The sequence below is a fragment of the Erinaceus europaeus genome, chromosome 1 (assembly GCF_950295315.1).
Source record: "Erinaceus europaeus chromosome 1, mEriEur2.1, whole genome shotgun sequence".
In the NCBI taxonomy this organism is placed as follows: Eukaryota; Metazoa; Chordata; class Mammalia; order Eulipotyphla; family Erinaceidae; genus Erinaceus; species Erinaceus europaeus.
This window is the reverse complement of record NC_080162.1, coordinates 102,735,792-102,748,398: the sequence shown is the minus strand read 5'-3', so window position 1 is coordinate 102,748,398 and position 12,607 is coordinate 102,735,792. Positions and strand designations below refer to the sequence as shown.

At 41.5% G+C, this 12,607-nt stretch overlaps 1 protein-coding gene and 1 long non-coding RNA gene across 13 annotated transcripts in view; one reads left to right on the top strand and one right to left on the bottom strand.

The window, feature by feature from the left end:
• Positions 1–12,607, top strand: part of CPEB3 (cytoplasmic polyadenylation element binding protein 3) — a 306,673-nt gene that overhangs the window by 37,244 nt on the left and 256,822 nt on the right. For 10 of the 12 annotated variants that reach the window (XM_060192002.1, XM_060191970.1, XM_060192023.1 and 7 more), the window contains exon 2: positions 8,105–9,162. In XM_060192002.1, coding sequence (XP_060047985.1) covers positions 8,116–9,162 — 1,047 coding nt within the window. In that variant the 5' untranslated portion in view covers positions 8,105–8,115. Of the gene's footprint in view, positions 1–5,106; positions 5,210–7,736; positions 7,857–8,104; positions 9,163–12,607 lie in introns of those variants that run through there. The other 2 variants (XM_060191978.1, XM_060191974.1) reach the window with 2 other exon arrangements.
• On the bottom strand, positions 4,882–8,894 carry LOC132538909 (uncharacterized). Its single transcript, XR_009550220.1, has 3 exons — positions 8,755–8,894; positions 8,026–8,104; positions 4,882–5,140 (listed from the first exon to the last, which is right to left on the bottom strand). It is a non-coding gene; the product is annotated as an uncharacterized LOC132538909 (long non-coding RNA).

Sequence of the window (12,607 nt, the reverse complement as noted above, 5' to 3'; positions counted from 1 at the left end):
TTCCACTGAGTACACATCTCACAACATTTTAATCCAATCATCTGTCACTGGGCATTCAGGTTGATTCCATATTCTGGCTACTATGCAAGGTGTTGCTATGAACATATATATATATATATATATATATATATATATATATATATATATATATATATATGGGGTTAATTGGGAGGTTAATGGTTTATAGTACAGTGGTTGGCACATGGGTACAGTTCTCATCTCACCAGGGTATATGTCTACAAAACACTCAAATTAGGTTCATCATCAGGTATCAGGACCTGAAAGCCCCTGTTGCCCACAACCCCCTACTGCCCTCCTTCCCCAGAGTTGTTTGCTTTGTTACAATTCATCAACAAATGTGTTTCCCCTTTCTGTTCTTGTTTAAGTTGTGAGTGAGAGGTGGGAGTGTACATGTTTTTCTGAATTAGTGTTTTCATGCCTAGGAGTTGTATTGAAGGATTGTACACTATTTTAAATGGAGAATAACTTAATACACAAACCTTGACTATTTCAGATAATCAAAAACTATACTTCATTTGCTTAGTCATTTAGCAAGAATGTATGGAGTGATTACCAAATACTCGGGATGTAGAAGTCCTGTGGTAAGATGTTTGTAAGCAGGGAAGAGCAGGACAGAAGCCTGGAAAGGTATCTTTGTTCCAGATATTTCTCAGTGAGTTAAGTGTACAAACTCTTGTTTTTACTGTCTTTAATGACTAATCAAAAGGGGAATTTAAACTCTGTGACCTGAAAACAGAGTTTCATAATGCTTCCTTTCTGATTAAGCAAAAAACAAGGAAAGAAACAAAAAACAAATAATGGTTCAGTAGAGAAGATGTCTGTCCTTACAGGGGCCCTCCAACAATTGATAGGTTTGATAAGTATTTAAATACACCATGGTGGGGCTGGGTGGTGGTGCACCTGGTTGAGCGCACATGTTACAATGCGCAAGGACTCAGGTTCAAACCCCCGATCCCCACCTGCAGGGGGAAAGCTTTGCAAGTGGTGAAGCAGGGTTGCAGGTGTCTCTGTCTCTCTCCTTCTCTATCACCCCTTTCCCCTCTCAATTTCTGGCTGTGTCTATCCAATAAATAAATAAAAATAATAAATAAATAAATAGACCATGGTATTTGGATAGTTTTTAATTTTGAATACTCATTTTAGGAAAGAGCAGAGCTCACTTTCAAATACAACAGAATGAGTCATTAAGCATGGGTAATGCTAATTAATATTTGTCAAGGATTAGGACCAAAGTTCACTGTGCAGATTATTAGTAGACCTGCACTTGGGGGTCAGATAGATTAATAAGTGACTGAGTTGAGAGTCAGGCAGCGGGTTAAGTGCAGGTGGCACACAAAGCACAAGGACCGGCATAAGGATCTGGGTTCTAGCCCCCGGCTCTCCATCTGCAGGAGAGTTGCTTCATAATCGGTGAAGCATGTCTGCAGGTGTCTTCTATCTTTCTCTCTCCCTCTGTCTTCCCTTCCTCTCTCCATTTCTCTCTGCTCTATCCAATGACGACATCAATAACTACAACAATTAAAAACAAGGACAACAAAAGGGAATACATAAATAAATATTAAAAAAATAAGTGCCTGAATAAACCATTTTCAGACATACCCAAATAGCTTAAAAATCTCTATTGATAAAATCTTGATACTAGTTTCAAATAATTAAATTTTATTTCCTTTTTAATTATCTTTGTTTATTGGATAGAGACAACCAGAACTCGAGAAAGAAAGGGGACTTAGAGAAGAAGAGAGACAAAACTGTTGTCAAAGTTCGGGGGCTCTAGCAGGCCGGGCTAGCGTCGCGGCGGTAGAGAGAGACTCGAGGACACACGGCTGGGCTGAGAAGCTGCAGTTTAATCTTTATTCACGAAGGGGCAAATCACCACACCATGTGCTTCTCCATCATTTTCCCTCTGCTGCTGCTTCTGGGACTCTGGACGTCCTTAGCATGGGGGGCGGGGAGAAAAAGGGGCGCGAAATTAGCAAGGGCCAAACCAATTCTCTCAGAGTTGGGGGGAAGGGGAACAAACCAATATGAAACATAGCAACACAAAACCACCTGCAGCACTGCTTCACCACTTTCAAAGCTTTCCCCCTGCAGGTGGGGACTCAGGGTCCAAACCTGGGTCCTTGTGCATTGTAAAGTGTGCTCAATCTGGTATGTCTCCAGCCGACCCCTTTGGAAGAATTTTTAAAGGAACTTTTTGTCCATTAGTCAAAGTATGTGAAAGTGTAATACAAGTCTGGTAGATTAGAGAAATCTTCAGAAATAAGATTAGTCGAGAGTTGATCTTTACAACTTACAAGTGGGAACTGGAGTTCTTCTGTGTGGTAATATGTGCTCAACCAGGTGTGCCACCACCTGGCCCCTCTTTACAACTTTGGAATGGAATATGTAAGTATATATACACATTGACAGAAGTTAAACTTTCTTGAGCATGGTAGAGATATACAAGTTAAATTCACAGTATAAGTAAAAAGACCATGTAGTTTTGTTAACTCACTCAATTATTTTTCTCTTTTTAAATTGTTTATCTTTTTTCCCTTAGAAATAAATAACTAGGGGGAGATAGCATAATGGTTATGCAAACAGACTGTCATGCCTGAGGCTCTGCAGTCCTAGGTTCAATCCCCCCTAACCACCACAAACCAAAGCTGAGCAGTGCTCTGGTTAAAAAAAAAAAAAAAAAAAAATTCACACAAGAAATAACTAGGAAAAAAATAGTAGGAGATTCTGTAACTTGGTAGTCTCTGGTAATACTCTAATTTGAAATAGGTAACAAGGAAAATAGAAAATTAAGGCAATTTTAAATGATATTTGCAAGAACACTCTTCACTAGTCCTTGAGACACTCAAATTAATTCAAACAAAGAAAAAAATTCTAGGACTTAAGTATATTGTATTAGATGTTCCCCAACAGATAGTTAACATTTTCAGTTCCAACTTCAGCTGACATGATCATCAGCTGGTGTTTACTCTGAACCCCTTGGGTCAGTGGCTTTGAACCATATCCCACAAGAAAGAATATTGTTTCTTGCATGAAGAAACTGGTAGCGGGCGGAGGGTAGATGGCATAATGGTTATGCAAAGACTCTCATGCTTGAGGCTCCAGAGTCCCAGGTTCAGTCCCCCGTACCACCATAAGCCAGAGCTGAACAGTGCTCTGGTTAAAATAATAATAATTATTAATAAAATAAAGTAAAATAAAATGGTGGTGCAGTCTGGAAGGTGGTGCAGTGGATAAAGTGCTGGACTATCAAGTGTGAGGTCCTGAGTTCAATCCCTGGCAGCACATGTATCAGAGAGACGTCTGGTGCTTTCTCTTTCTCCTGTCTTTCTCATGAAAAAATAAATGAATAAGTGGTCCGGGAGGTGGCGCAGTGGTTAAGGAATTAGACTCTCAAGCATGAGGGCCTGAGTTCAATTCCTGGCAGCACATGTACCAGAGTGATGTCTGGCCCTTTCTCTCTCTCCTCCTATCTTTCTCATTAATAAAATAAATAAAATCTTTAAAAAAATAAATGAATAAAATCTTAGAAAGAAAGAAAGAAAGAAAAAAACTGGTAGCTGAACTGTTGCTTTCTCAAGCTATAGGTAATAGTAGTTCATGTTAATGTGTAGTGAGATTCCAGTCCTGGAGTCATGGGTTAAGATAGGAAAAATGGGAATTGGGCGGTAGCGTAACGGTTAAGCACACTGGCCCAAAGCGCAAGGACTGGCCTAAGGATCCTGGTTCAAGCCCTGGGCTCCCCACCTGCAGGGGAGTCGCTTCACAAGCGGTGAAGCAGGTCTGCAGGTGTCTTTCTCTCTGCCTCTGTCTTCCCTTTCTCTCTCCCTTTCTCTCTGGCCTATCCAACAATGATGGCAACAATAATAAATACAACAATAAAACAACAAGGATAACAAAAGGGAATTAAAAAAAAGTCTTTTAAAAAAAGACAGGAAAAATATAAATAAATAGATTCATTTGTGGATCATTTTGCAATGTATACAGATAAAACCATTATCATTATTTAAAAAACATTGATTCATTTGTTAATGAGAATAATATGTAATGCTGGAGATTTGAACTCAGGACTTCATGTTGGCAAGTCAGGTGCTCTGCCTGCTGTGCAACCTTTGGGGCTGCAAATATTTTGCTATGCACCTGAATCTGTTATATGTCAGCTGTACCTCAATGTAAAAAGATAAGAATAATGTACAGAGATCTTAAAATGGAAACTGTTTTTGTCTTGAATAAAAGAGTCACCAACCAACTATGCAGTGAAACACCAACCATGTCAAATTGAATATTTCATCCAACACTATTCTAGCTGAAAACAGATGAAATTTGTTTGACTGTTATATGGATAGAGCAAAAGTGGACTTTCATTTTGACAAGTAAATTAAGGAGATAAGTTGATTCAGACCATATCAGGGCAACTTTAAGTGATTTTCTGCTTCATTGATAATTCAATATGGAGAATCTTGTTGAATGTTAGAAGTTTGTGACTGACACTTTTTTTTGTTTTTTTTACCTGATCGCCAAGGTTAATATCACATTTAATTTAATATTTAAGTATTTGTCATTCTATGATATTCTTTTAAGCTGTGACAAACCATTTTACCTGACCTCAAAGAGTAAGGTATTTTACAGTTTATAATATTAAAAATCTTTTTCAAGTATTGTCAGATGTTTATGTGTTGTTGTTGTTTTCCTCCAGTAGTCCTCTCCTCCTTTGCTTACCCTTTCCAACCTCAATCTCTTTTTCTTTGATAGGAGTCCTATTGCTGCCTACCCAGACATTACCATCCTAGTAGTATTTAAGGTAGCACTGCCAGGTTTATCTGAGTCCTACAATCCAGTTTCTCTTTTTACCTGTTTCCTAAATCAAGTTGACAAACCAGTTTATTTTCTTTTCATTTCAACAACTCGTGATTCAGATTGTTTAGGAAGATATAATGTAGTGCAGGGCTCAACCTCTTCCCCTTGGAATCAGTATTTCCAAGACTTCCTCCTTTCTTAACGTGCTTAAGTCAGTCAGTCAGTACCTTGTGAAGGACTTCAGCCCCCAGAGTTCCCTGTGTGCGCATGCCTACTCTTCTTACAGTTGTCAAAGTGCTTTTGCCAGAGCGGTCACATAATCTACCTGAAAGGAGAAAATAAATACTGTACGTTAAAAATCTTTATCGATCCTTTAAAAACTGGATATTTAAAGGTAACTGCTACTAAAGATTTATTACTTAGAATTGGGTTGCTGCATGTAAAGGGAGATCTATTGTGTGTGCTGGTGGGGGAGGGGAAGGAGGTGTCTATTTCTTGGACTTGTAAATGAGAAAAACAAAATAAACAAACAAAAAACCTTACCTAAGCAAACTATTCAGGAAAACTATACAGAGAGACAGAAATGTTTGCTTTTTAAATGTTATCTTCATCTACTGCTTACCTTTTGTTTAAAAGGGTCTTATTTGTTACAGATGGGTCTTGACCTTGACAAAGTAAATTTATGCAAAAAGTGAAATATATATGTAAGGAGTGTAGAGAAGAGAAATGGGTGTTCCTGGTATGACAAAAAAATTAAAACAATAAATATATTACCATCAACTTTTATAAAATACTTTAACTTCCAATTTACTTTCTGGCTTTTTTGATAGAGTACAACATTATTTTTTCCACGAAGAAAATGTAGTTTGAAGATATTAACAAAAAGCTTTGAAACAAGCCATGGAGAAGCTTAGTGATATTAAAATTATAATCAAATGCACATTTCAGCCATGATGATACGGCTATTATATAGACAATTTTAGCTTCCTGGAAACAACTCAGATCCTTTCTTATAATGGTCTACTGCAGCACTGATTAAACCAAGTATGAAGATTTTTCTTTCTATGAATATTTCCTTTGTCAGCAGTAGAACTTTGTACTGTTGTGAATCCAAGCTTTACTTGCCTTTCTCTATCATATTTTACAATACTGATCAAAATCATTGTTCTAGACCAAGGGAACCGAGGGATATAAAATCAATCTTAAGTAGTTTTTACTGGTAGTAGCTGACAGTTTGTGATGTATATCATATTGGGTTGGGTTTTGGGGGGAGGGAGAGGTAAGGGAATGATGGGTAAAAAGGTGACTATGAAACATTTGTTTGAAGCTTTTCACTGTTCTGTGTGAAACTTTAAAATGAAAGATAAAACTAACCATTATAAAATTGTCTTTAATAAAATAGAATTTTATTTTTAACCCTATTTTTGGTCTGATACATGTTGTTTAATAGTTAAGAATGGTAACACTTCCATTCCCCATATATTTTATTGCAAGTGATTATCATAAAGATATCTAAGAGCAGAGCATGTGAGTCCATCTGAATGCCCTTTCACTCATGTCCTGAGAAAGATGCTTTTCTTTAAAGTATCTGAATTAATGAGTTGCTTTAAACATATTAACTTTGTTGCAACTATACTGACTCATCATCTGAAACAATTGCATATTCGGTGGTATTTTTTTTTTTTTTAACCAGAGCACAGCTCTGGTTTATGGTGGTGCAGGGGATTGAACCTGAGACTTCAAAGCCTCAGGCATGAAAGTCTGTTTGCATAACCATTATGCTAAATCTACCCCTGCCTGGTGGTATGCTTTAACATGGAAAAATAATGACTTTCAGGGTCTCAGCACTGCAGTATTCATATATTTAAAGCAATTAACATGTTATATGGGACAAACTACCTCAACAATAACTGTGTATGGAAGTCTCCTCATTTTGAGTGATTACAATTTTAATGCATGAATAAGAAAGTAGGCTGCATGGCAGAGGTGAATATAGCCCCTCTGCGAAATGGAAAATACCGTACATTCCTTATATGGCTGAGTGAGGCAGTGATGGCAATGCACTATAATTACAATGTATGAGAATTTGGGACTTTGTACTATGCTATTTTTAACACTTTTGCTAGCATATGTTAATTCAGGATCTTCAAACCATAATTTTTCACTGTTAATAGTAGTGATAAGAGAATGGATTCTAAATTTGCTTAAGTCTTGTGACCAAGGCAGCAGTAGGGTGATTTAAAAATGAAAATCTGGCAACCCCAGCATTATCTTAACTGTCCGTTTAGACCTCAAAAGGATTAAAAAACAAACCCCACCCCGTTTCACAGTATCTACCCCCCTCCCCGCCCCCAATCCAACCAGAACATTTCTACACTCTGCAGAGAAATTCTCATGCTTCTGTTGAAGCACGGAGATATCAAGAAATCTCTTGTGCGGCAGAGTTGAAGACATTGCAGAATAATCAGAAAAAATCCTAATTCTTACAATAAAACAAACAAAAAGCTCTTGCAAACGTTTTAGTCTTTTACCTCCTTAGAAACGGTGTTTTTTTTTTTTTTTTAAATGTCTCCTAACAAAATGGAGTAGCTACAGCTACTGGGAGGCCAAAGCATGATTGTGCAGCTGAGTCCGCCTAACATAATGCCAAGGATTTTCTCCCTCGTGGTTCGCTGCTGCTAAATGAAACAATTACCACCGCAAGACGGCAGTCTGCTAATCAAGAGGGATATGACTACTGTTCCTTTAAAGTGACAGAGCTAGGAAGGGGGTGGGGGGTTGGGGGAAGAAAGGGTCGTGTGCGGTGTCTTTTTAACCTTGCTGAAGGACGCAGCAGTATTTATTGACGTATGCAAATAACTGAGGGAGGGTGGTGCTTGGGGGGGGTGGTGGAAAACAGGAACCAGAATCAGTTTCTCATTGCTGGGAGAACGCTCGGAGTTCCGGTGAAGGGGAAAAAAGAGACGTGGCGAAATTGCTGTCTTTCTGTCCATAAGCATACCTTTCACTAATACAGAAAAGGAACCGAGGCATCAGAAAGGGTGAAGACGCGCTCAGTATTTTTAGAGACCTTGTGCGAGCCGCTCCCCGTCCCCCGCCGCCTCCCCCCCCCCCCCCCCCCGACCTGTTCTGGTAAATGGGAGATTATGGATTTGCATTGCAATTGGCTCGTAGCGGTGGGACTGGATTTTTCTCAAGTCAAACACCCACCCGCTTGGGCGAGGGACATTAGCGATCACGTTGACAATAACGCGTCTCTCTCTCTCTCTTTTTCTTCTTCCCATTTCAGCTGCGCAAACCATGCAGGATGATTTACTGATGGACAAAAGCAAAACCCAGCCCCAGCCTCAGCAGCAGCAGCAGCAGCAGCAACAGCAGCGGCAGCAGCATCAACCCCAACCCGAGCCCAGCGCAGCCGAAGCCCCGTCCACGCCCCTCTCCTCAGAGACCCCGAAGCCCGACGACAGCAGCGCAGTGCCGGCTCTCAGTCCCACCGCGGCCCCACCGGCCCCCAACGGGCCCGACAAGATGCAGATGGAATCGCCGCTCCTGCCGGGCTTGAGTTTCCACCAGCCCCCCCAGCAGCCGCCGCCGCCGCCCCAGGAGCCCACGGCCCCGGGAGCATCGCTGTCGCCGTCCTTCGGCAGCACCTGGTCCACGGGCACCACGAACACGGTGGAGGACAGCTTCTTCCAGGGGATCCCCCCAGTCAACGGGACCATGCTCTTCCAGAACTTCCCGCACCATGTCAACCCCGTTTTCGGAGGCACCTTCTCCCCGCAGATTGGCCTGGCGCAGACCCAGCACCACCAGCAGCCGCCGCCGCCGCCCGCGCCGCAACCTGCTACGCAGCAGCCCGCGCCGCCTGCGCAGCCCCCGCAGCCCCCCGCTGCCCCGCAGCAGCGCCGCTCGCCCGCCAGCCCGAGCCAGGCGCCCTACGTTCAGCGCAGCGCCGCGGCGGCCTACGGCCACCAGCCCATCATGACCAGCAAGCCGTCCTCGTCCTCCGCCGCCGTTGCCGCCGCCGCCGCCGCGGCCGCAGCCTCGTCCGCCTCGTCCAGCTGGAGCACCCACCAGGGCGTGAACGCGGCCGCCTGGAGCGCGCCGTCCAACCCGTGGGGCAGCCTGCAGGCGGGCCGGGACCCTCGCCGGGCGGTCGGCGTGGGCGTGGGTGTGGGCGTGGGTGTGCCTTCCCCGCTCAACCCCATCTCGCCGCTCAAAAAGCCCTTCTCCAGCAACGTGATCGCGCCGCCCAAGTTCCCCCGCGCGGCTCCGCTCGCCTCCAAGTCCTGGATGGAGGACAACGCTTTCCGGACAGATAATGGTAACAATCTGTTGCCATTTCAGGTAATGCTCGGGTGCACCTGCGGGCACCTTCTTCCTACCCCCTAGCTAGCGCCTTTTGCCGCTTGGCTTCCTCTTCCCTTTATTTTAATTGCCATATCTATGTATCTATATATCTATATATCTATATCTATATCTATATCTGCTTCTTTTTTCTTTTGCTTCATCTTTAAACTACGCAGCGGTGCCCAGCTCCCCCGCCCTTTCCAAAGCCTGCAGCTCGCTAGGGTTGTCTCCACCTCATTGGGGAGTTCATTGCGACTTATGTACCCCGGCAGGATTTTTAAAAAAGTGACCATTTTTCTTAGTCTCCATCCATCCTCCCCCCCCACCCCCCGTCTCGTCGTCCCCCCACCCCACTCCGCTTTACCAGGCTCGTGCCTCTCATTACCTGTCATTACCTTCTTTGACAAATAAAGCTGCGGGTGGAAGACAAGGTGCCGGCATAGTCCCGGGATAAATAGACTGATATTCCTGTCATTTTAAGTAGGTACATGTTTTCAGGTTATGCAATGCTGGACTCGGAGCGCCCCCCCCCCCCCCCCCCCCGTCACCCTAGCTCTACTCTTAAAGAGGTTGACAACCCTTGAGCAGTCCTATTTCAGACAGTTGTATATGCTCAATTAAACTAATGTGAACACATGTGTTTATATCTCACTAAGGTGCAGGCGTCATTAATAGCAATCACCACATTGCCCCTGCCGGGGAAAATTTATGGGTGTGAGATTCCAGTGAGCATAGAACTCTGTAAGGGACCGAAGTGGAATGGTGGGAACTCTAGGGATTTAGAAAGATTTAGAGATTGATTTTTTTTTTTTTTGCAGAGAAAAGAGACAATAGGATACGACCTTCAGAGCCATATTGCAATGGAGTCTTTTTGCTAGCTAACACTGAAATATTTAAAGCTGTAGTGCCCTTCACCAGTTGAGTTATTTAAGAAGACAATGCAGATCAATTACACCATTTGAAACTGGGCAAAGTGAAAGTCTTGCATCTTTAATGAAAAATGAGCCTTGTGCTTTGGTGTTAAATGCCAATGAAAAACCCAGGAAGTGCCCCCAGACAAAAAGCTTGAATGGAGTGTCCTTATTTTGTTCTTGATTTCTGATCCAGCCCACGGCTACATCTATTGGCAGTGCACCAGAAATCTTGTGTTGGAAAGGGATAGTGAGGGTGTTACTGGGGTCTTTTACATATCCTTTGAGCAGTTCTGAAAAATAATAGAACCAGCCTTTGGTATAGATAGCTTAAGGTATCTGGGAATTGGAGCCTATATTTTCTTGCTTTTTATATATATTAAAAGTGATGTTAGGTTCAGTCCTATCTGTGAAGCACATGAAGGATTATTCAGAAGCATGTGACTCTCTAGAACTAGAACGTTTAACCTTAACAGGCCAGGCAAGTTCATAAAACCTTTAGGTTGTGCATATGAGAGTTTTTAATGGGTTTTTACAGTAGGACAGAAGGCTTTAATCTTCTTCTTCTAGCGTTTGCCCTTCTTCCGTAGCCAGTTAATGGCTTTGAAAGTGACTGGGATCCATGTGGATTCAGTCGGCTAGGAAGGATCGTCAGTTTCCCCAATGAATGGGTACTCACAGGATGCACCACGGGAAGGTCGATCCAATGCATCCCAAGGCTTTAATTTGCTTTTATTTCTTCTCCAGGGTTAGCAGTGGAGGTTGGTGCCTACACCACTGCACCATTCCTGGTGGTCTTTTTTTTTTTCATTTCTCTCTCTCTCTTTTTGTTCTTTGCTAGAGAACAGAAGATAAATATATAGAGACAGAAAGAGGGAGGGAGAGCAAGAAAGAAGGGGATACACCAGCAGTACTGCTTCATTGTTTGTGAAGTTTCCCCCCTACAGGTGGGAACCAAAGACTTCCCCAGGTCCTCACAAGGTAATATGTGCATTCTACTGAGTAAGCTGCCACCTGGGCCCCATCCCCATAGTTTCAAAATCATATATATATACATATATATATATATATATTACATCTCATAGAGAAAAAGTAATAAACTTTCTAGAATCTCCCTATGTGGTTATAATTGAGGGGAGATAGGACAGGAAGGATGTACTTGGTAGGAGAGTCCCTCTTTTTCTAGTAGTTCCTCTTTTTAAATTTTGTTTATATATTATGATAGAGTAGATGAGAAAGGCAAGAGGGGTGTGGGAAGTAAGAGAGTGAACCAGAGTACCATTCAGCTCTGGCATAAGGTGGTACTGGAGACTGACTTTGCATACCTTAGGCATGGATGAAATGAAGGAAGAAAAATATATTTCCTATACACTTCACCATTTAGATTCACGAGTGGCCAATATATTCCTTTTTTTTTTTTTTTTTACCAGAGCACTGTTCAGCTTTGGCTTATGGTGGTGGTACGGGGAAATTGAACCTGGGACTTGGGAGCCTCAGGCATGAGAGTCTGCATAACCATTATGCTATCTACCCTTTGTCCCAATATTTTCCTTATTACTCACATACATATATATATATATATATTTTTAATTTATATATTTTTGAGAGAAAGGAAAATCATATATATATATATATATTTTTTTTTGAATCTCTACTTTCATCTTTCCCTTTTCCCCAACCCCAACTTGAAAATGTCTATTTAGGTAGGGCATGGGATACAGCATAATGGTTATACAAAGAAACTCTCGTGCTTGATGCTCTAAGGTCTCAGGTTCAATCCCCTGAATGACCATAAGCCAGAGCTGAGAAGTGCTCTGGTAAAAAAAAAAAATAAGGAAAATGATTATTTGGGTTTAATGTTATAATGTATAGTCTCATTAAGTGTGATACAGTCTCCATTTTACTGCTGGGTTGTCTCCAACAAGAAATCTACAGAACTTATCATCATCTTTATTTTTGCTTAACCATTATGCTATTTCCCCAGCCCTCATTATTATTATTTTTACCAGAGCACTGCTTAACTCTCTGTGGTTTATGATGGTGTGGGGGATTGAACCTGGGACCTCAGAGTCTCAGGCATGGAAGTCTTTTTTTTACATTATCTCTGTAGCCTTCCTACCTACACAAATTACATCTATTTATAATAAATATTAATACATCTATTTATAATAAATATTGAGGGAGTATCCATATTTTCAATCATATTATGCTTTTTTAAAAGCTTCTTTTCAGGAAGTGGTATTAATTGTCTTGTTTTTACTTGTTTTTAAATAAGGGCAGCATGACCTAGATTTAAAAATGAAGACTTGTCTGTAGTTGGCTTTTAACTACTGCTCTAATGTAAAACCACCCAACTCCACAAATTGTTTTGAAACCCATTACAGCATGGTTAATGTAAATACCAACAATGTAAGTGTGGGTTTACTTAAGAAATACTGGGCTTTCTATGCTCCTGAAAGCATCACTCTAATAATATAAGCTGTATACTTCAAAATTGAATATTGAGAAATCATTAGCTTTATGTAAACTCT